The sequence below is a fragment of the Cheilinus undulatus genome, linkage group 22 (genome assembly GCF_018320785.1).
Source record: "Cheilinus undulatus linkage group 22, ASM1832078v1, whole genome shotgun sequence".
Classification (NCBI taxonomy): Eukaryota; Metazoa; Chordata; class Actinopteri; order Labriformes; family Labridae; genus Cheilinus; species Cheilinus undulatus.
Window position 1 is genome coordinate 17,115,425 of NC_054886.1, and position 20,315 is coordinate 17,135,739.

General features: G+C 37.5%; 1 protein-coding gene and 1 non-coding gene across 5 annotated transcripts in view; both read left to right on the top strand.

Moving 5' to 3' along the window:
* Positions 1–218: 218 nt before the first annotated feature.
* LOC121504629 (oxysterol-binding protein 1-like) overlaps positions 219–20,315 on the top strand; it is a 32,255-nt gene continuing 12,158 nt past the window's right edge. For 2 of the 4 annotated variants that reach the window (XM_041779587.1, XM_041779591.1), the window contains exons 1-8: positions 3,668–4,003; positions 6,013–6,185; positions 8,779–8,987; positions 9,123–9,291; positions 17,503–17,614; positions 17,727–17,910; positions 18,081–18,198; positions 18,473–18,530. In XM_041779587.1, the coding sequence (XP_041635521.1) occupies positions 6,049–6,185; positions 8,779–8,987; positions 9,123–9,291; positions 17,503–17,614; positions 17,727–17,910; positions 18,081–18,198; positions 18,473–18,530 (987 nt within the window). In that variant the 5' untranslated portion in view covers positions 3,668–4,003; positions 6,013–6,048. Of the gene's footprint in view, positions 252–3,667; positions 4,004–6,012; positions 6,186–8,778; positions 8,988–9,122; positions 9,292–17,502; positions 17,615–17,726; positions 17,911–18,080; positions 18,199–18,472; positions 18,531–20,315 lie in introns of those variants that run through there. The other 2 variants (XM_041779590.1, XM_041779589.1) reach the window with 2 other exon arrangements.
* On the top strand, positions 2,930–3,021 carry trnar-ucu. The gene is given in 2 exon segments: positions 2,930–2,966; positions 2,986–3,021. It is a non-coding gene; the product is annotated as a tRNA-Arg (tRNA).

Consider the following 20,315-nt stretch of genomic DNA (forward strand, 5'->3'; position numbering starts at 1 on the left):
CTAGTTTTTAATGCCAGATGATTTTTGACGGTTATTAAAGCAACTCTACATATGTGGACCTATATAATTCTACGTTTAAAAAATTACCAATTAAAAGGGTTATTTTTTTTTCATGTTTCACCGCACTGCGCATGCGTGATGCAGAGGTAAACTGTTATTTGCGCACCTTTACAGCTTTTGTGAAATGATGGCGTTACAACGAGACTGTTGCAGAGCATTATACTCGACCTTATTCATCAGGAGTGTGTCAGGTAACAACTCAAGGGGACACAAAGTTTTATAGACATTGACAACTTAACTTTAGATATTTATTTGAAGGGGCAGGATTAAGACTGGCTCTTTGTTAAAGCTTTCTTACTGTTTTTTCTTCACTGCATCTTTCAACCAGAGCACGTGGACATTAGAACGCCCATGTTTAGGCCTGAGGCAAAGGTGTAACATTACACCCAGACTGGGTGCGTTTCCGAGTTTCCCAGACATGTCCATGTAATATGCGAAACTAACTATCTGGATTTAGAACCTGCAACACCCCTGTCTCCCCGAGTTCCATGTTGTGACATCTCTCGCACTCAGTCCGTTGCTATTTCTCCCGGGAAACTCCCGTAATTGTCGCTACGTGTAGGAGTTTCCTTCCTCAAAATAAACAAAAGCAATGTCTACTTGGATGCTTTCTTGTGATTCTAGCGTTTTATTCAAATTTTAAAACTGTGTGTGGATTGTATCATTCTTTCCTTTTCATAAAACGTACACGTAAAGAGTACCATAAGTGAATGCCCTTGTGCTGAACGGTTTGGCAAATTTTAAACTCATTGCCACTGTTTACTGTCGAATAACTACTGCAAACAGATACTGTTTCCTCATTGATCAGCGGCACAACAGAAACAAATGAGGTTATACTTTTAAAACAGGAAGGGGAAATTGATCAAAATTACTTGAATTTAGTATCTCAGTCTTATTTTATAAACCTTATTTAATTCCGAGGTGGAAAAAGTACTAGACTACTGTACTCAATTAAAAGTACAGTTATTCTGGTTAAATATTGCTTGAGTACAAGTAGAAAAGGAATGTTCTAGAAATCCACTCAATTAGAAGTTAAATAAGGTGAGTCATTTAAAATGTACTCAAAATACTGAGTAGCAACTTTTGATACCCAAGGGGCTTCCACAATGAACTATGACCTGTCCTTAACGTGCAATAACAACAAAACAATATGGACCTCCAACCAGGTTATTTATTATAAGGTCTGACCTAACCTAAAGTACAATGTAATAGCTTTTTTGGGAGGAAATATGGAATCATTCTCTTGTTATGTGCATTTACTGATGGCTGTATTGTGAAAGCCCAACGACTGGTCGTTTTCATGTTGTTTGCAGAAAGCTTGAACCTCCTTGTTGTGGCTTTTAGTGTTTATGTTTTTCATTCAGTACTCAATGCGTTTTATAATGTAATTAAGTAAAATACTTCACTCAATACTAAAGTAAAAGTAGTGATTATAAAAACTACTCTAAAAAGTACAAGTACGCAAAAAGCTAATCAATTACAGTCATTTGAGTAAATGTAATTAGTTACTTTTCACCCTGTTAAGTACTACTTATCTGATCTAGTGTGTCTGTTTTGGCTTTTACTTCTGCTTAGATCACTTTTTTTAGTTTTTCTGTATAGACTCTACTTAATATGTAGTATAACTTGAAGTGGGTATTATAACATTTTCCCTACTCAGTAATAAAATTTTAATCCGTCAGGTGTTACAGGGCACCGCCAAAACAGCTGAACACAGAAACAGTTTCTTTCCCCCGGCTGTCACCCTTATAAACGCTTAACAGTCACAGAATCACTCTGATGACTATTTGAGAGTCAGAGTGCCAGAGAATAGAACTTTCATTTGTCAAGCATCTTAGTCCTGCTTAATTAAAAAAAAAAATCATGCAATGTTGCAATGTCTTTTACTACTTTACTGTATCTAAAATACTGTAAGAAGCTCACTTTGGTAAAAGCCTCACCTGAAATGCTCATTTGCACTCAATCTATTAACTGTAACTTTAACCAGTGCGACAAAATGCCTCACCTTGTAGGCGTATGAGGGTGATTTAAACTACTTACCATAACCTTAAATCCTGTAATCTATTTACTAGCTTATATTTCAATACCGTGAGTGGGCTTTCTGTGGTAAAATGCCTCATCTTATATTCATTTTGGCACTAATCAGCTATCCTAAAATATCTTCTCCACCGCATGTAGATCTACCCACATTCTTGCATATCTTATACTTTTATTCATGTCTCTCTAGAGATGTTAACAGTACAGCATGACACAGTTCACTATTAAACTGCATGAGCTTAAAAATGTGTGAATGGGTGATATTCTTATGCTTCAATTCAGTAGAAATGTAACCAACTAACTTATTTTAACAATTTTTAATTAATTACTAACAACTGCTGATATTTTGACAAAAAATTGTGGTTAATTTAGAAAATAAATGTATTTAATGAGGCAGTTTTTCTATAAAATGTCCATGCCAGAATTTACAAGAAAGAAAGCATTACTATAGAGCTACTGATTATCCTAGAAATTAATATCGTTTCTTTAGACTTTTATGTAATTATTACAGTGTAGCATTTCCTGAAACACGGAACGTATTTGTTTTAGATTAATTGATGCTGTCGCATGTTGTGATGGGGAATCGAACCCCAGCTCCAGCGCTGCAGTCACGTGACATTCATTGTCTTACATAGCCCTTCAGCGCCACCCAGTGTCCAAACGTGTGCATAGTAGGTATAGTACTATGATCGATGACTTTGTTGTGTCCAGGTGGTAAAGTGGGTTGAGGTGAAACATAGCATCCCTTCAAGTACACCATAATGTCATAATACACACAGACATGATATATGTCTAAAAATCAATACAACAAGAGACTTCACATGCAACAGGTGGCTCCGTGGCGCAATGGATAGCGCATTGGACTTCTAGGCATTGAATTGTGAAGTGATTCAAAGGTTGTGGGTTCGAGTCCCACCGGAGTCGCATTTTTGAGTCTGCTTACTGTCATTTATGAAAGTTTAAGTTGAACTTACATTAGTTATCTTCTTTTAAATCACTGAAATAGACCACTAAATCGTGCGTGCGCCCGACATTCATACTTTAGCCTGACAGATCTGTCTGGCTTTGTTTTTTTTTTTTAATTCATGCCTAGACACGTGAGACGCATATTTAACGTTAGCCTCTGTCTTCAGTGATCACGTATTTAATATTGTACTGTAATATTGATCTTTTTTGATGTACTGTTAAACAGAACGAAGCGAAGCGTAGCTTGGAAAGAACGAACTGGGTGTACATTAAGTTAACAAGAAACCATTAAGGCCTTTTCTCATTCTAGCTTTCAAAATAAAACTTCATTTGTGTAAAAAATACATACAGTGTGTGATGAAGAAACAGCAAAACATGGGGTTAACTGTCAGTCAGACAAGTAGCGAACACGGAAAATAGGTACTCCTATTATATTCACTATCTATGCGCGAATAGATAAAGGTGTTTACGTCAGAACACTGTGTTCTGGCAGTAACTGTAACAATGCACTTTTATTTTGAAGGGAGGAAACTGATTTGTTGTGACTGGACTTGGTGCGCAGGAAAATGAAGCTTGCTGTTTGTTTCTAGACGAGACGATTTTGTGGTGCACCGGGTGTAACCAGCGAGCTAATGCTAGGCTAGTTAGATGTAGCTAGCTAGCTATTGGTTCTTGTCGGCGTACGCAGCTATAGAATTGACATTTCGCATGTGATTTTTGAGGGATGTTAAAGAAAGTCTTTGGTGTCACTTGATTTTACAATCGCTCTGCTGCTGTCATCGACGTCTTCGCTCTGGTTGTTTTCTTTATCAGCTGGTCCGTTTTGGTGAGTCGGCTAGTTAGCCTCCTTAGCTAGCTAGGCACTGTATCGTATGGGTAAAGTTAGCCGTGACTTCACCGGGTGTCTGGTTGCCTGATCTCACATTTCGGACACGTCAAGGTAAACATTTAGCTTTCGGCGAGTAGAAAGGCTAGTGTGCTATGCTAACGATTGATGGTCGGTGAATGTTTACACCGTGTTGTTTGTATATGCTCATGTCAGCTGGTAAACTTCGAGCTAACATGTCAGTTAGTGTTTGTTTTCACTTTATTTGATTTCCTTGCGATGATTTCACACAACCGTGACTCAAACTCCAGCTAACGTTAGTTAGCTTCTAGTATGAAGCTCGTCACTGTTTTGCTTCATTAATATCGGTGGTTATCACTAGATTTCCCCTCATTTGTACATATTTCATGTCTTTTAACTTTAATACTTCCCCCAAAGACGTAATGAGAGCAACTTTCTCATGCCTTGTCATTTGAATCAGTATTTACTTGTTGGAAAAGTTAAGAATCCCAGATTCCCATTAATTTGTTTTGTTTTATTTTCAGTCATTTTTTAGTATAAACCTAAGTTTGGACAAAAGTTGTGTGTATTGAACGTGTCAGAAGGCAGTCTTCATTTGTAGCACAGGTAAACTTTGCCCTGTGACAACACTGAACGATCAATATCAGCAACAGGAATCAACAGCATTAGTGTTCAGGAGAATAGCTCAGATGTTTAGTTTAGAACTGGAAAATTAACCAATTTTATCACTTAAATTTGTCAACTAGTAGATTATATTATGGAATTTGTGGCTATGAAGGGCTTCAGGGAATTTTTTTTCAACCAGTAGTCTAAAATCCAAAGATTTATTATTTGTAGTGCTGTCAGTCGATTAAAAATGTGGTGCCATTTATTGCTGGCTTGATAATTTCCTATCTAATTGCACATGTGGATTACCTGAGAAAGACTGCACTACTGATAGATTTGAAGATTATCAGGACAAAATATGAGAAAGGACTTGCTTCTGAATGGCATCAAAACTTTCTACTAGCTTTTGAAACAGAAGTGGAGACAGACTAGAGACAGGTTAGACTGTCCACTTTGCAGTCAAGCTAGGATGATGTTAATCTGTATAATAGGGCACATAGAATTTTTACATGTTCCAGCTGAAGCTACTTTCCCCAGTCGTGTGAAGGCATTAGACTGTGATAAATATGCATAAGATTTCAGATCGCATTTTTCACCTACATGTCATTGATTTGACATACTTTTGCACATAAAATCAGTGAAAGTTGCACTGATTGTCATGAAGTTGCTAACTAATAGTCATTTATCTTTTAATTTAGGGTTTTTCATGGTGGGTTGCCGAAACTTGGAAGGAACGACAAAAGAATCAGTTAATACTTATGATCAGGAAAATTTCAAAATATGTTCTTGATGTTATTAACGACCAAATATCCGGATCTTAGTGTTCTTTTTCCATGCCAGTCGTACAGTTTAAAGATGGTAATCATGTCAGATGTAATAAATGACTAACAAGAGATAAAAACTAAACTAAATGTTTCACTGCAGCCATTACTATTGAATGCTGTTCTAACAGAAATGATTAAAGACATTGAATAGACTGACTCGAAGTGTGTCCTACTTTGGCTCCATTTGGAGGTGGGTTTTCCCTCTCTAAACACTCACCCCAGGCCTATGCCAAACTATTCCTTTTAGGGATGGGCAATATTATCAACATGATATCGATATTGGCGGATATTAGCTAAAAAACAAAAGCAATTTGTTGGTATCGGCAGATACCAAAATTTTTTCTGATATTTATTACCAATATTTTGGTTATGAAAATTTGTCTACATGCACTGTACTGACAAAAAACTGAGTGGTGTTTTAGGCTGGACCAACAGAACTACAGATTTGTGATTTTAGCTGGTCTTCTACTGAGTTGCTGCTGTTCCTAAATGCGTCCACTTCCTCAGCACTTCTCACAACCATCGATCCTACAGTAACAGAGAATGTATCGTTTAAAAATGTGCTGGTGCTCAGAGTCTTTTATTGATGTTAAGCTCTGACAACCATAGCTAAAGTAAAAGCTCTAAAATGTGAACTGTAACATTTCTCACGTCCATTTTCTCCTTTTTTAGGTTTCTTAAGTCCGTCTCCTTATCTTGGAGGCTGTGATGTCCGAGCCCAAAACCCCCACACCCACTCCCGCTGGTGACACATACAAAGGATGGGTGTTCAAGTGGACAAATTACATCAAGGGTTATCAGCGGAGGTGGTTTGTCCTGAGCAATGGGCTGTTGTCATACTACAGGTATGCGTCAGTGGAAAACTGATAAAATACAAGGAAGTATCTAGGGCTGATTAGTTAATCCCTCTGATTTAGAAAGCTGGTACTACCTTTGAATCACACCCAAAGAGCTGCTAATTACCTCAACCAAACTATACATCCATCCCATTTATGAGGTAGATAGAGAAATCCAGATCTTCAGCAGAGATTTCTTGGCTATTAATGAGACTTTAAAAGAGATTAAAGTAATTTTAATGTCTTGCCCTACAAACATAAGAATTTACCTGACATTTTAGGAAGCTTTGACACCTAACATGTTTGGTCTGATTGAAACAAACTCAAGTTTGTTTTCAGAGTTAGTTTGGTTTGCTGACCACCAAACTCTGGTACGGACCAAACAACTGTGCCGAGACGCTTGAATAGAAGTGTCTCGTTTCGCTTCCATTTGCTTCTTTGTGCGGTTCCTTTGTGATGAGAACCCATACTGACCTTGATCTGGCCTAACTCAGGAGACATTGAGCTTTTTTGGATTGAATGAGCTACCGTAGCCAGAGGAACATGTGTTAAAACCCATAGACAGACCTGTAAAAGCTTTGGAAACAGCTGCAGATTTTTTTTCTTCCTCTCGTCAGGCTGCTGTCTCTGTGAGAAATACTACAAAAATGACAGACATCAGTCATTTCCAACACATGAAAATGCCTTAAAAGTGAAGGATGAGGTCCTGTCTCTGCCTTACAGTAGATGCACAGCAGCTGGTTCAGGGTTTTTCCTGGCTCATATTGAGGTAGCAGTAGTACCATTCTGATCATGTGTACCCCGACCTTTCTGGGGGGTCCTGGGGCATGCTTCCCTGGGAGAAAATTTTGTACATTTTAAAGGTGATTACATCAGTTTAGTAAACTTTGAGAGTGGAAGTAAGAGGCTAAATCTACTGAAAATGTTTTTCTTTTCATAAGTTTGTGCTTTAATGTTGAACGGTTTCCTGGTCTGACCTGATAAAGGTTTTAATGATACAAGTGTGCCTAAAAAGCTGTTATTAACATCAAAAAGCTTTTTTAGTCTTTCTTCAATGAATGTTTAATTTTATGTCCATAATAACTGAGTCATTGTCCACTTAAAGAGGTCATGTGACCTGTATAATGATCTCTGATTTTAACTGGAACTAATTTCCATCAGAAAAATGTCTATCACATCCTTTAATTCATTTTACCTTTATTCCCCTAATAAGGCTGATATTGTGCTTAAGTTTGTTATTGTATTATTTATTAACTATCTATTATAATAAAATATCCATAATAATATGTGAATAATATAAGTAATATATAATGTGATTTCTGTGTTAAGTTCAGAAGGATCAACATTTCGTTTATTTCTCTCTGCTTATATTTTTGATAAATAAAATCAATGGAACTTGCATGCATATGTAAGGACAGCGCGCTGTCATACGCCTATTCTACAGCATTAAGTGGAGGGAGAAATGCAGAGATGATAAAGCCCTGTGTTTATCCATAAAGCTAAAAGTCTCCTCGATTTTGTGTCTTTAGCTCACACACACACCGAGCGCAGCGTTCCTCTGCGCTCTCCTCAGTGTGTCTGGTGCAGCATTCATCTGCGCTGTGTTAATCCAAAGACAATCTAGGAAGTTTAGGAAACTCGCGGTTCTTTTCTTCTTCTTTGGCAGTTTTGGCAGCAACTCCTGGGCCCAGCGCTGCCCAGTTGACGTAATACCGTAATTTCAGTTAAAAATATCATCCATCTGCTGTAATGCTTGTCAGAAAATACAGTTTTTCATGACGTCAGAGCTTTGAGAGCTGGAGGCGGCTGCCTCTTAATTTGATATGCAGGAAAAACCTTGTGGTTACAGTGATTATTGAAATTGTCACGCTGTTTGATTTGGAAAAACACTCAAAAAAAAGTAAAACACTCATCCTCCTGATGAATTACTGTCTTAAAATATTTCCCATTTCAGAAGGTAGTTAATTAATTTGCTTCCTCTCAAGAGTTTTGTCTTTTTTGTGTTTTTCTTTTTAACATTCACAGTTTTTCTGCTTCGTTCTTCCCCAGTATTTACCACAATATGTTCCTGTGTGCACTGGAACTTTAAAGAAAGCCTTTATAAGTTTTAAAGCAAAGAAAAAATCATTAATAGTGTGTAACACACAATCAAGAAATCAGTGTGCCTCTCAACATCATTTAAAACATCACAATAAAAAAGCAAAAGCAGTGCAGCCTACAGGAGTTGTTAGAGGTGGAGTGTGATTTAATCTATTTTAAAAACATCTCTTCGTCTGTCTGAATGGACACTGGAGTATGATTTCATAATTCTCCAATATATCAGTAGTATTTACTCCACTCATCTCCTGATTTATAAATGCAGTGTCCGAGTGTGGAAATGGCCGTATATCCACTTTTCTGTGGTGTGTGTTTCTGATAAATAAGGGCTTATTACTCGTTCGGGAGCCTCTGATCTAGTCAGGATAGATTTGTTTGTTTATTTTGTGTTGTTAGCTGTGTATAGCACCATAAGTCTCACTGATTTATTGTAAAAAACAAACTGGTCATATTGTTCCTGTTCAGCTGCATTTTCCATGCTAAACAAACATCTCTTCATTCTTAGGACCCAGGCAGAAATGGGCCACACATGTCGAGGCACCATCAACCTGGCCACAGCGACTATTACTGTGGATGACGCCTGTAATTTTGTCATCTCCAATGGCGGGGCACAGACATACCACCTGAAGGCCAGCTGCGAGGTGGAACGACAGCGCTGGATCACTGCGCTGGAACTGGCCAAAGCTAAGGCAGCCCGCATGCAGGCTGAGTCAGGTAGAACGCAAACAAACACGCACACAGCAGAGGAAGAAATGAATACATGCTCTAGGCCTGGGACTTTGTCTTTAGTCTGAAGTATTAAAAATTAAATCATTCCTTTTGCTGGCTCTTTCCTCTGATTATTACCAGATGACTCAGGGGATGACTTTTCACCGTCATCCACGCCAGCAGCACCAGGACAAGGCGGTGCATCACAGAACTCAGAGGTCCAGTCTGCTCTGAGAACACTTGGCAGCAAGGTTGAGGATCTCAGCACGTGTAACGACCTGATCTCAAAGCATGGCTCTGCCCTCCAGAGGTCAGGCTTCCCCATTTAATTACTTCACTGTTGAGTTGAAGCTTAGAATGCTCTCATGTTTAGTGGCTTCACCAGGAAATGAAAAATGCAACTACAACATACACATAGAAAGATTTGTGCAAAACAAAACTGTATTTCAGACCTTTAAAAAAAGTTTAATAGATGAATGACAAGACAAACAGGATCCTCAGGTTAACTTAAACATAAATCTAGCTGTAACTCTCTTTTTTGTTGTTTATTTTTTAAGAGACTCAAAACTCAGCTTACACCTGTTTCATTGCAGTCTGTTATTCTATTTCTATATTCATTATTTTGCATAAAAAGTTGAAACGTTAGATTCAGTCCACTTAATTTACATAGTTCATTTGGAACAAAACAACAGTGTTTGAAAAATTGTGGAAAATAATTAAAAAAGCAGAGCAAAAAAAAAAAAATACACAAAAACACATCAGAAGCCCTTAGAAATTACAAACGAATAATCTCCAACACAACCCCACCTCCCAAAAATCACCCAAGGAATATGAGAAGTACATAAAAAGCATGAAAATAATACGTTAAAACTTCTAAAAACAACTCAGAATATGACGGAACAATGTGATTGATAGCATTAGCAGCAGAAACGATCGATTTGGATTCGGATTAAAAAAGGATAAAAGAAGACTTTAATCTTGAAACACCCCAGGAAGTCATTCAAGTTCCTTGCTTGCCTAAAAATCCTCTGTAAGGGCTACAGAGGTATGAATTCATTCTAATTATTTAGCATGGCAGATTCAAGAGGAAAAAAAGCAAGTGGCTACGATTTATGGTTCAAAAGTTATTTAACATTAAATGACCTGTGTCTTTTTCTGTCTTACAAGACGTCAGTATCAGAGGGTGAAGTAAAGCGCATAGGAACACATTGCTAAATATTTTGAAATAAACGAAAGGACTTAGAAACACTGTAAAATACATGATAATACATCAAATTATGGTTGTGGGTATTGATTTGATTTGATTTGATTTATTTTATTTATCTCGAACGTACAACAACAAAAGAAAAATATATTGCTCAGTTTGGTTGTGTCAACTTGCCAGTCCAATTTCATACACATAAATAAAAATATACATATGTATATACATACACACACACACACACACATATACATGTATACATATCTGCATACATATATACACACATATGCACACGCCACATTGTTCGAGACGGGGCAGAATGAAGCTCAATGCTTATTTTGTCCTGCCCCTACCTTACATTACCTTATCAATTAACAAAAGTGTTTTTGATACCTGAGCAGTAATCTATATTCTTACCTGTAACAATACAACATAAACAAAACATATATACACATAGCCTACCTTAACACACGCACACCAAAAAAATGCACATATACTGTATATAGATGCACACATGCATCTGTACTTACCTATATACCTACACATACAGTTTAGAAGAGCAAAAGTACAAGTCTATACTTGCTCCATGTACACTTCAATTTATGTTACTTCATGATGAGATCTCGGTACCTGAGCAAATAATATACCCTCAAAACATGTCAATATCCATATAACAAAACATATCTACATCAACTTACATCTTCTGTAATACTTGCCCATCTACTTTTTAGATTCATATTCTTTGTATTGATCTAATAATACCTGCTTGTAACAAAGTTTGAAGCTCTTTATGTTATTACACATTTTAAGTTTAACATCCAAGCTGTTCCAAAGAGTAACCCCACGGACTAAGATGCACATGCTTTTTTGAGTTGTACGGATTAACGTCTGTCGAAAATTAAATTCCCCCCTTAAATTATACCCACCTAATCTACATGTAAAAAATCTCATTATACTCTCTGGCAGTACTCTATTTTTTGCTTTAAATACAAACTGAGCAGTTTTAAACTTAATTAAATCCATAAATTGTAATACTTTTGAAGTTAAGAAAAGCGAGTTGGTATGATCCAGATAGCCTGCATGATTTGTTATCCATATTGCTCTTTTTTGCAGTGTGCATAACTTCTGAAGGTTACTTCTATACGTAATCCCCCATACTTCCACACAGTAAGACAGATATGGAGCAATTAAGGCACAGTATAAAGTATGTAATGTAACTTGCTTAAGTATATATCTTGTTTTATTCACTATCCCAATGCTCCTTGATATTTTAGCACACAAACATTTTATGTATGGTTTCCAGCAAAGCTTATGGTCTACTACAACACCCAAAAATTTAGTTTCATACACTCTTTCAATTTTCACTTTATCAATTTCCAGATGAACTTCTTCAGTTTTATGATTCCCAAATAAAATAACCTTAGTCTTACCTAAATTGATAGTCAGTCCATTCCTGTCAAACCATAACTTAAGTTTCTTTAATTCTACATTGACTACATCCATTAGCTTCTGCAGGTTCTCCCCAGAACATAAGATGTTTGTGTCATCTGCAAAAATTACAAATTTTAATATGTTGGACACAGCATGAATGTCATTTATATACAAGATAAACAGTTTTGGTCCCAACACTGACCCCTGTGGGACACCACAGTTAATGCTCAGGCATTTGGACTTGTGGTGACCCAACTGGGTGAACTGCACTCTATTGCTAATGTAGCTCTTGAGCCAGGCTAAAGCCGCCCCTCTTACACCATAACTCTCCAGCTTGTTAATAAGAATTTCAGGTTAATTGTATCAAAAGCTTTCTTTAAATCGACAAAACACCTAGGGTGTGCTATCTCTTATCAATGCTGGTGGTGATTTCTTCTACAAGCTCTAATAATGCCATAGAGGTAGATCTACCTGTTCTGAAACCATTCTGGCTGTCCATTAGAATGTTATTTTTTTCTATAAAAATGTCTAGCTGTTTTATAAACAGTTTTTCAAGAATTTTTGAGAATTGTGACAATAAAGACACTGGCCTATAATTTGTAAAGTTATGTTTGTCTCCGGATTTAAGTAAGGGAATGACTTTGGCAACCTTCATTTTTTCAGGGAACACTCCTAGTTGGAAAGAGAGATTGAATATATGAGAGTGGCTCAACTATACCCCCCATAGTGAGCTTCACCAATGACATATCAATACCATCCCCATCAGTGGAGGTTTTGTTACAGCAGTTATTAATAATCTCAGTGACATCATTCATGTTCACTGATCCCAAAAACATGGACTCCAAAACTGAGTCTCCAGAAACCATGTAATCAGATGTTACATGCTTTCTTGCTTCCTCAGCCAGTTTAGGGCCTACTTCAACAAAAAACTGATCAAATTTATTAAATATATCGTTTATATTAGTAAGTTTAACACCATCATATTCAAAGTGGTCAGGGTAATTATGTTCACTGTGTTTGTTTCTAATAATACAGTTCAGTATGCCCCAAATTCCTTTTATATTGGATTTATTTTTATCTAACATTGTGGAGTAGTAATCCCTCTTGCATTTTCTAATAATAGTCATTAATTTATTTGTATACTTCTTATATTTTTGCTCTGTTTCTTTTGATCTCTGTTTTATAAAACATCCATAGAGAGTATTCTTCTTTTTGCAAGCATTTTGGATACCCCTAGTCATCCAAGGCTTTTCAGCATAATTATTCCTGTAGCTATACTCTTTGATTGGACAGTGCTTATCAGACAGAGTTTTATAAGTATCTAAAAATGATTCATAAGCTATATTAACGTTGGTTTCTTTATAGATTTGGCTCCAATCCCATTGTAGTAGTTCATCTCTAAATTTAGATAACGTTTCTTCTGTCCTTTTTCTTTTGTATTTGATGTCTTCTGTCCGATTTTTTTTCCTACACTTACATTGATAAATAATAAAAACGGGAAGGTGATCAGTAATGTCAGTTATCAGTAAGCCGCTCATTGTATGACTTTACATATTATTTGTAAATATATTGTCAATAAGAGAGGCACTGTCCGCTGTTATTATACTTGGTTTAGTAATAGTTGGGAAGTGACTCTTGCTGTACATCATTTCAATAAAATCATTAGTTTTACTATGCTTATTATGCTTCAGCAGATCGACATTGTAATCCCCACATATATAGCTAATTTTGTGCTCTGATGCAGTAAATAATCTTTCCATATTAAAGATGAAATCATCCATGCTGGACCCTGGTTTCCTACAAACACAACTTACCATTATATTTCTTGATCTTTCAATACTTATTTCAATAATAATGCATTCCATTACGTCATCAATAGCTACAGAAAAATCTTCACGAATAACATAGGAAAGACCTTCATCAACAAACAGAGCAACACCACCACCCCTCCCATTTTTCCTGCTAATACCATGAAAGTTGTATCCCTGTAAGTCAAAATCGAATCCTCTCTCACTATCTATCCATGTTTCTGAGATGGCAATAATATTGAAGGGTTTTACCACAAGCTCCAAGTAATCTATAATCCTTTGGAAATTTGCATACAAATTCTACTATTAAAATGTATGATAGATATACCAGCCTCATTTGAAGTAAGAGAGTTGAATTGCTTCTCTGTATAATAGTTGCAGTGTATATTGATATTATCAAGGAAATTCAACTCAGGGTCAATTTCTTGATCAGGTTCTGACCTGTTCATTCTGAAGGCATAAAGGGGATGGATTTTTTCATGGAAAACAAAACAAACTCAATCATAATTCTCACCTAATGCACACAGGAATCACTTACAGTGATCTTACTTGTGTGCTCACGTTCTACTGATCTTTTTCCAATTTTTCAAGTTGCTCGATACTCCTAATCCACATACCTCTGGCGTTCTCAGGTGCTCCCTTAGGCTTAATAAAAACCTTGCAATTTACCATCCATGTGGACTGGATCTTGCCCTGTTTCTTAAGTAATCTGGCTTTCCTTGCTATATCAGCATTCTTCTTAGTGAGGTGCTCATTCATGTAGACATTTGTGCCTTTCAGGTTTCTCCCCTCTCTAAGCAGATTTACTTTGTGCTTTCTGTTACTGAAGCAAATGATTATAGCGGGAGTCGTTGACTTGTCCTTGTTCTTTCTGTCTGGCAACGTGTGGCATGATTCAATATTCTCTTTATAAATATCAATGTCTTTGCTCTGCAGGAATGCAGTTACCTGCTCCTCCGTTGTCTCCTCATGCCCGGTGTCATTCTCTGACCTGGCACCTTTAACAGCCTGGAGGTAGCTCCGCGGTTTAACCTCCAGTCCTGAGATAATGACATCATTTAACCAGGAGTACTGCTCTAAATCACATAACCGGTTTTCTAGAAAGTCAATCCTCTTTTCCTGTTCCATGTTCAGCCTCTTAAGTTGCTTGATTTCGCTCAATAAGTCAGTTATGATGGATTGCTGCTTTGTCAGAGTCGCCATCTCACCCGACATCATATTCATGGACTCCTTCATCTCCTCCAAGTCCCTCTGAAGAGTCTTCATGGCCATGACTGACCTCAGCCCTGGTGGTCGTGTGGTAGTCGTGTGGTGGTCGAGTGGTGGTTAGCCAGGAAACCAGCTAGCCTCTCCGCTCTCTCAGCCCTGGTGGTCGTGTGTTGGTTAGCCGAGAGGCTAACCGGCCTCTGCGCTCCCTCAACCCTGGTGGTCGTGTGTTGGTTAGCCGGGAGGCTAACCGGCCTCTCCGCTCCCTCAGCCCTGGTGGTCCAAACAATTCTGTTTCACTCCGTGCAGGAGGAACAAAATAAACCCGAACTCCTTCAGAAGTGTCTGTATCACCAAGACTTAAAGTTATGGCGTTTATGATCTTCCAAAAGTAAAACATACAGCAGCGAGTCCGTGTTTCAAGCCCCCACAAACTGTGTCTATGTTCCAAAATTTTATATATATTTATATTATAGTTGGGTTCTTGTGTTGGCTGGGTACTCATGCATTCTTATTATATCTCAGGATGTCTTAGTTCTTTGACCCCTTAGGATTTTTTTTGTTTAATTTAGGTTCACTTTTTCTGCATGTAGAAGCACTTTATAAACTTGTGTTTTTAAAAGTGCCATTTAACTAAGATTTTTATTATTATTATTATTATTTTCAAGTGCATAAGAACATTGTGAAATATTTTGAAAAACATAGTAAAGTACATAAGAGCACTGTAAAATGTTTGAAATATATTGAATAAAGCAGATAAGAACACTTAAAGTACAATTTTAAAAAAAATATTAAGAACATAGGGTCATTATAAAATGTATTATAATAGACCATGCAGAGCACATAAGTATATTGTAAAATGCATGAAAAAAATTGATTGAGAACAAACACTGAAAAATCATTAAATGAGGCACATAGGAACACTGTACACCACATTTCACATTATTATGCAAATGACATTTTTCTCTGATTTTCCTAAATATTAATGCAAATGACAGAGTATTTTTCAAGTCATCAGCCATTAGAGCATAATTCAAATGTTTTTGAACAAACTTCATAATGACAAAATTATTTTTTAAATAAAAACCTCAAAATGCACTGTTCCACATTATTAAGCACAGCAGCTTTTAAAACATTTTATAGGTTGTAAAGAACTGAAAATGGTCATTTGTAGAAATTGCAGCATCAGGGGGTCATATTTACTGAAATCAATGCTATTTCAATCAAAAACATCTTAACAGGCCAAGTTCCATGTTAACACAGGAGCCCTTCTTTGATATCACCTTCACTATTCTTGCATCCATTGAACTTGTGAGTTTTTGGAGAGTTTATGCTTGAATTTTTTTTGCAGGATGTCAGAATATCCTCCCAGAGCTGCTGTTTTGATGTGAACTGCCTCCCACCCTCATAGATCTTTAGCTTGAGGATGCTCCAAAGGTTCTCAGTAGGGTTGAGGTCAGGGGAGGATGGGGGCCACACCATGAGTTTCTCTCCTTTTATGCCCATAGCAGCCAATGACACAGAGGGATTCTTTGCAGCATGAGATGGTGCATTGTCATGCTTGAAGAAAATTTTGCTACAGAGGGCACGATTCTCTTTTTGTACCATGGAAGAAAGTGGTCAGTCAGAAACTCTAAATACTTTGCCGAGGTCATTTTCACACCTTCAGGAACCCTAAAGGGGCTTATCAACTCTCTGGCCATCCACCAACCATCCACTACTCTTCCATCTGGACCATCCAGGGTTGCACGGCACTCATCAGTCAACAAGACTGTTAGAAAATGAGTCTTCATGTATTTCTGGGCCCACTGCAACCATTTCTGCTTGTGAGCACTGGTTAGGGGTGGGTGAATAGTAGGTTTATACACGACTGCAAGCCTCTGGAGGATCCTACACCTTGAGGTTGGTGGGACTCCAGAGGCACCAGCAGCTTCAAATACTTGTTTGCTGCTTTGTTATGGTATTTTAGCATCTGCTCTCTTAATCTAATGTATTTATCCGTCAGAAACCTTCCTCATTATGTCTTTATCTACACAAACCCATCTGTGCTCTGAATCAGCCACAAATTTCTTCACAGTACGTTGATCATGATTAATTTTTCCTGAGATATTGAATGTTTTCATTCCTTGTCCAAGGCATTACACTATTTGACACTTTTCAGCAGCAGAGATCCTTTTTCTTTCCCATATTGCTGAAACTGTGGCCTGATTAATAATGTGGAACATGTGGAAAAGTGCATTTTGAGGTTTTTATTAAAAAAAAAAAAAGTTATCATTATGAAGTTTGTTCAAAAACATTTGAATTATACTCAACTGTTGATGACTTGAAAAATATTATGACTGTCATTTGCATTGATATTTAGAAAATCAGAGAAAAACATCGTTTGCATAATAATGTGGAACGCAGTGTAAAGCACATATACACATATAATGAATAAAAAACATATTAGAACATTAAAAACATTAAAAAGCACTGAAGAACAGCATATCATACATAAAAACATTTAGAAAACACATAACACTAAAAAAACAAAAATAGATTAAAATACATGAAAAATCATGTTAGAACACAGTTAAACATAAAATTCTGAAAAAGGACATCACAACAGCGTGAAATACATAAAAACCATAAACCAAGCACATAACACTATTAAAAATATAAAATTAAAAATCACCTTGGTCACTGTAAAATACATATATATTACATTAGAACACTGTAATAAAAAGCCCATTGCCTTAAGCAGAGTACACAGCAAAGATCGGATTTTCTGATGGTTCTTAAGCTTCTCTTGGAATCTTCCTGTGGTGTGAAGTGTGTCTAGAGTGATTTTGATGGTTTGTATTAGTCCATGTTGTTTATTGTACCTTTATTGCAGATCTTTATCAGAGCTGGACAGTCTGCGTCTGACCGGAGAGGCGGGGGATAAGATCCGTCAGGTGACAGAGCGGGCCACGCTGTTCCGGATCACCTCTAATGCCATGATAAATGTAAGCTCTCCTCTTTTGTTTGCATATCTAACTGTTTTTATGAGTAGTTCAGCCATCTTTTGTAGCCAAAATAACTTGTCATAATAGAGCTCTCCTACGTGTCGCCCCTCAGGCGTGCCGAGACTTCCTCGCGCTGGCTCAGGCTCACAGTAAGCGGTGGCAGAAGGCCCTTCAAGCAGAACGGGAGCAGCGAGTCCGGCTGGAGGAGACTCTGGAGCAGCTGGCCAAGCAGCACAACCACTTGGAGCGGGCATTCAGAGGGGCTGCACAGGCTAACGCCACAGCAGATAATAAGGGTAAGATATGACCTGACACGTGATGTTTCTCAACTCAACATTTTTCTTTCTAGTTCCTTTCCTTTTCCTGTCACTTAAATATCTGAAGAAAAACACCTGTGACAGACGGCATAATACGAGTGATTTGTGAGTTCTAAACTGGTTTCACTATGAAATTCTTCCCTGTGAAGGCGCTGCCGGTCCAGGTAAAGGGGAAGCCAGTGACGAAGATGACGACAATGAATTCTTTGATGCCATGGAGGAAGCTCCTGAGTTTATCACTGTCCCAGCAGACCCACAATTCCACAAGTGAGCATTTGATCTCAGCCCTCACATGTTTACCTCTTCATTTGGCACAAGAATGCTTACAAGGAACCACCTTCCTATGGTGGAATTCCCTGAGCCCACATTTGTGTTTGATTTGTATCCAGTTTAGTCAGCCTCTTTGTTTATGACGTGCTTACCTGATCTGTGTGGTTGATTGATTTACTAGGTAGTAGATTAACCAGATTATGCTGCATGCCCTTTTATTTTGATACCAGTCTCCTAGACTCTGAAGAATCTTTGTTTTCATCCTTTGCAGAAGATCAAGCAGCAACATCAGTGGTTTCAACAGTGAAATGTGTCCTGATGATCAGTCGGTATGTGTATGGGTTGATTGTTTAAACACTGTTGCTGTTACGCTAGGTAAAAAGATTTACCAACCATTGTCTGCTTAAATAACTGCACTGAGGCTGCACAATACTGCAGCAACTTTGCTTTTTGTTTATTTCTGGGAAATAATCTAGAAATAAAACGGGATAAATTGTGTATTTTTGGGTAAATATTTGTGACAACCACTACATTTTCTTCAGCCTGTCAACAACAGTTTCAGAACTGTTTTAAAAGTAAAGAAGAACTGCTAAGTAAGAGGTTCAGTGAACTTTTCTTGAAAATGAATCATGGAGCTTTTAGACAAAGCACTAAAATAAGTGTCTGTTGACTCACAGCTTCAGTGTTATCATCGGACAGGTGCACATTTGTGGTGTCACAATATTAAAACTTTGACACGTACCTGATACTCAAATGATAATAGAAACTGAAACAATGGTGGTTTTAAAGTGATATACTGAATACCAATTCCAATAAAGATGGGATTTACTATAAAATATGAATAAAAATCCTTTTCTAGCCTAAATTCAGGTGATTGCAGCACAAAGACAAGATATTTAATGTATAGGCTTTAATAATTTGTAAAGGGAATAGACACACATTATGAATTTGATGACTGCAAGCTGTTCCAAAATAGATGGGACAGGATCTTTCATACCTTTGTGTTACATCACTTTTTCTTCTTTAGTAAATATTTAAGATTCTGTAATACCTCAATTGAAAAGAGTATATACCACAGTAATAGGCACTTTTAAGTTAATATAGATATGTCAGTGCAGCAATTCTACATATTGTAACTTTAACTTACATTTGTAGATGCAGTAACGTAATGTGTTCACAGACTGTTTTTCTGAAGTGTTCATGAGCCAACGTTTCTTATAGGCCATTTCCACCGAGCAGTCCGGTTCAGTTCTGTGCGGCACGGCATACGTTTTTTAGCGTTTCCATAGAGCAAAAGTTGGAAAGGGTCCCCCCCCCCAAAAAAAAAAACGACTCGTAACATCACGTCAGCGCACCACACGACTTCTTGGCTCCGGGCTGCAAAACGCGAAAGTCTACTCTGTGAGGAGCGGGCAAAAACGGGAGAAAAACGTACTAATATCTGCTTAAATTGGGGATATTTGGACCAGCAGACTCGCGCTGTATGTGACTTCACATTCACAGCCTTTACAGCTCACCCACTAAGTGAGGGTATAGGTGTCTGTGGTGATGCAGACTGTTTTGGTGTTTAGTGTACTGCGCCATACTAAACTGTACTCGATTAAAACCGGACCACCTCGTGGAAACGAGGCTTTAATTCATCACAGAAGGATGCTTAATGTTAACGCGCTTAACACCTGAGTCATGGGAGCTTATTCAGTGTTTGTTTTTGGCTTTGCAGAGTTTTTTCTAGGTTCTCTGAATGTTTTGAAGATATTATAGACTGTAGGTGGTGAAATGCACTTTAAGGAGCGTTGTTCTTACACTGCTGGACTATTTGCCCGCACAGTTTTTAACAAAGTGGAGAACCTTGCGCCGTTGCTCTATTTATACCCATTCATGGTACTATCACCTGCTACCTAATAACCTGCTTACCAGTGGAATGGTCCAGGTGATTTTTTTGCAAAATCTAGGATTTTCCCAGTCTTACCTGGTACCTGTCTTAACTTTTTTGGAACGTATGGCGGTCATCAAAATCAGAATAATTGGTTTATACATTAAATGTGTTGTCTGTGTGCTACATTCAGTGGAATACATGTTAAAAACATCTGCAAATGACTGTGTTTCATTTCTTA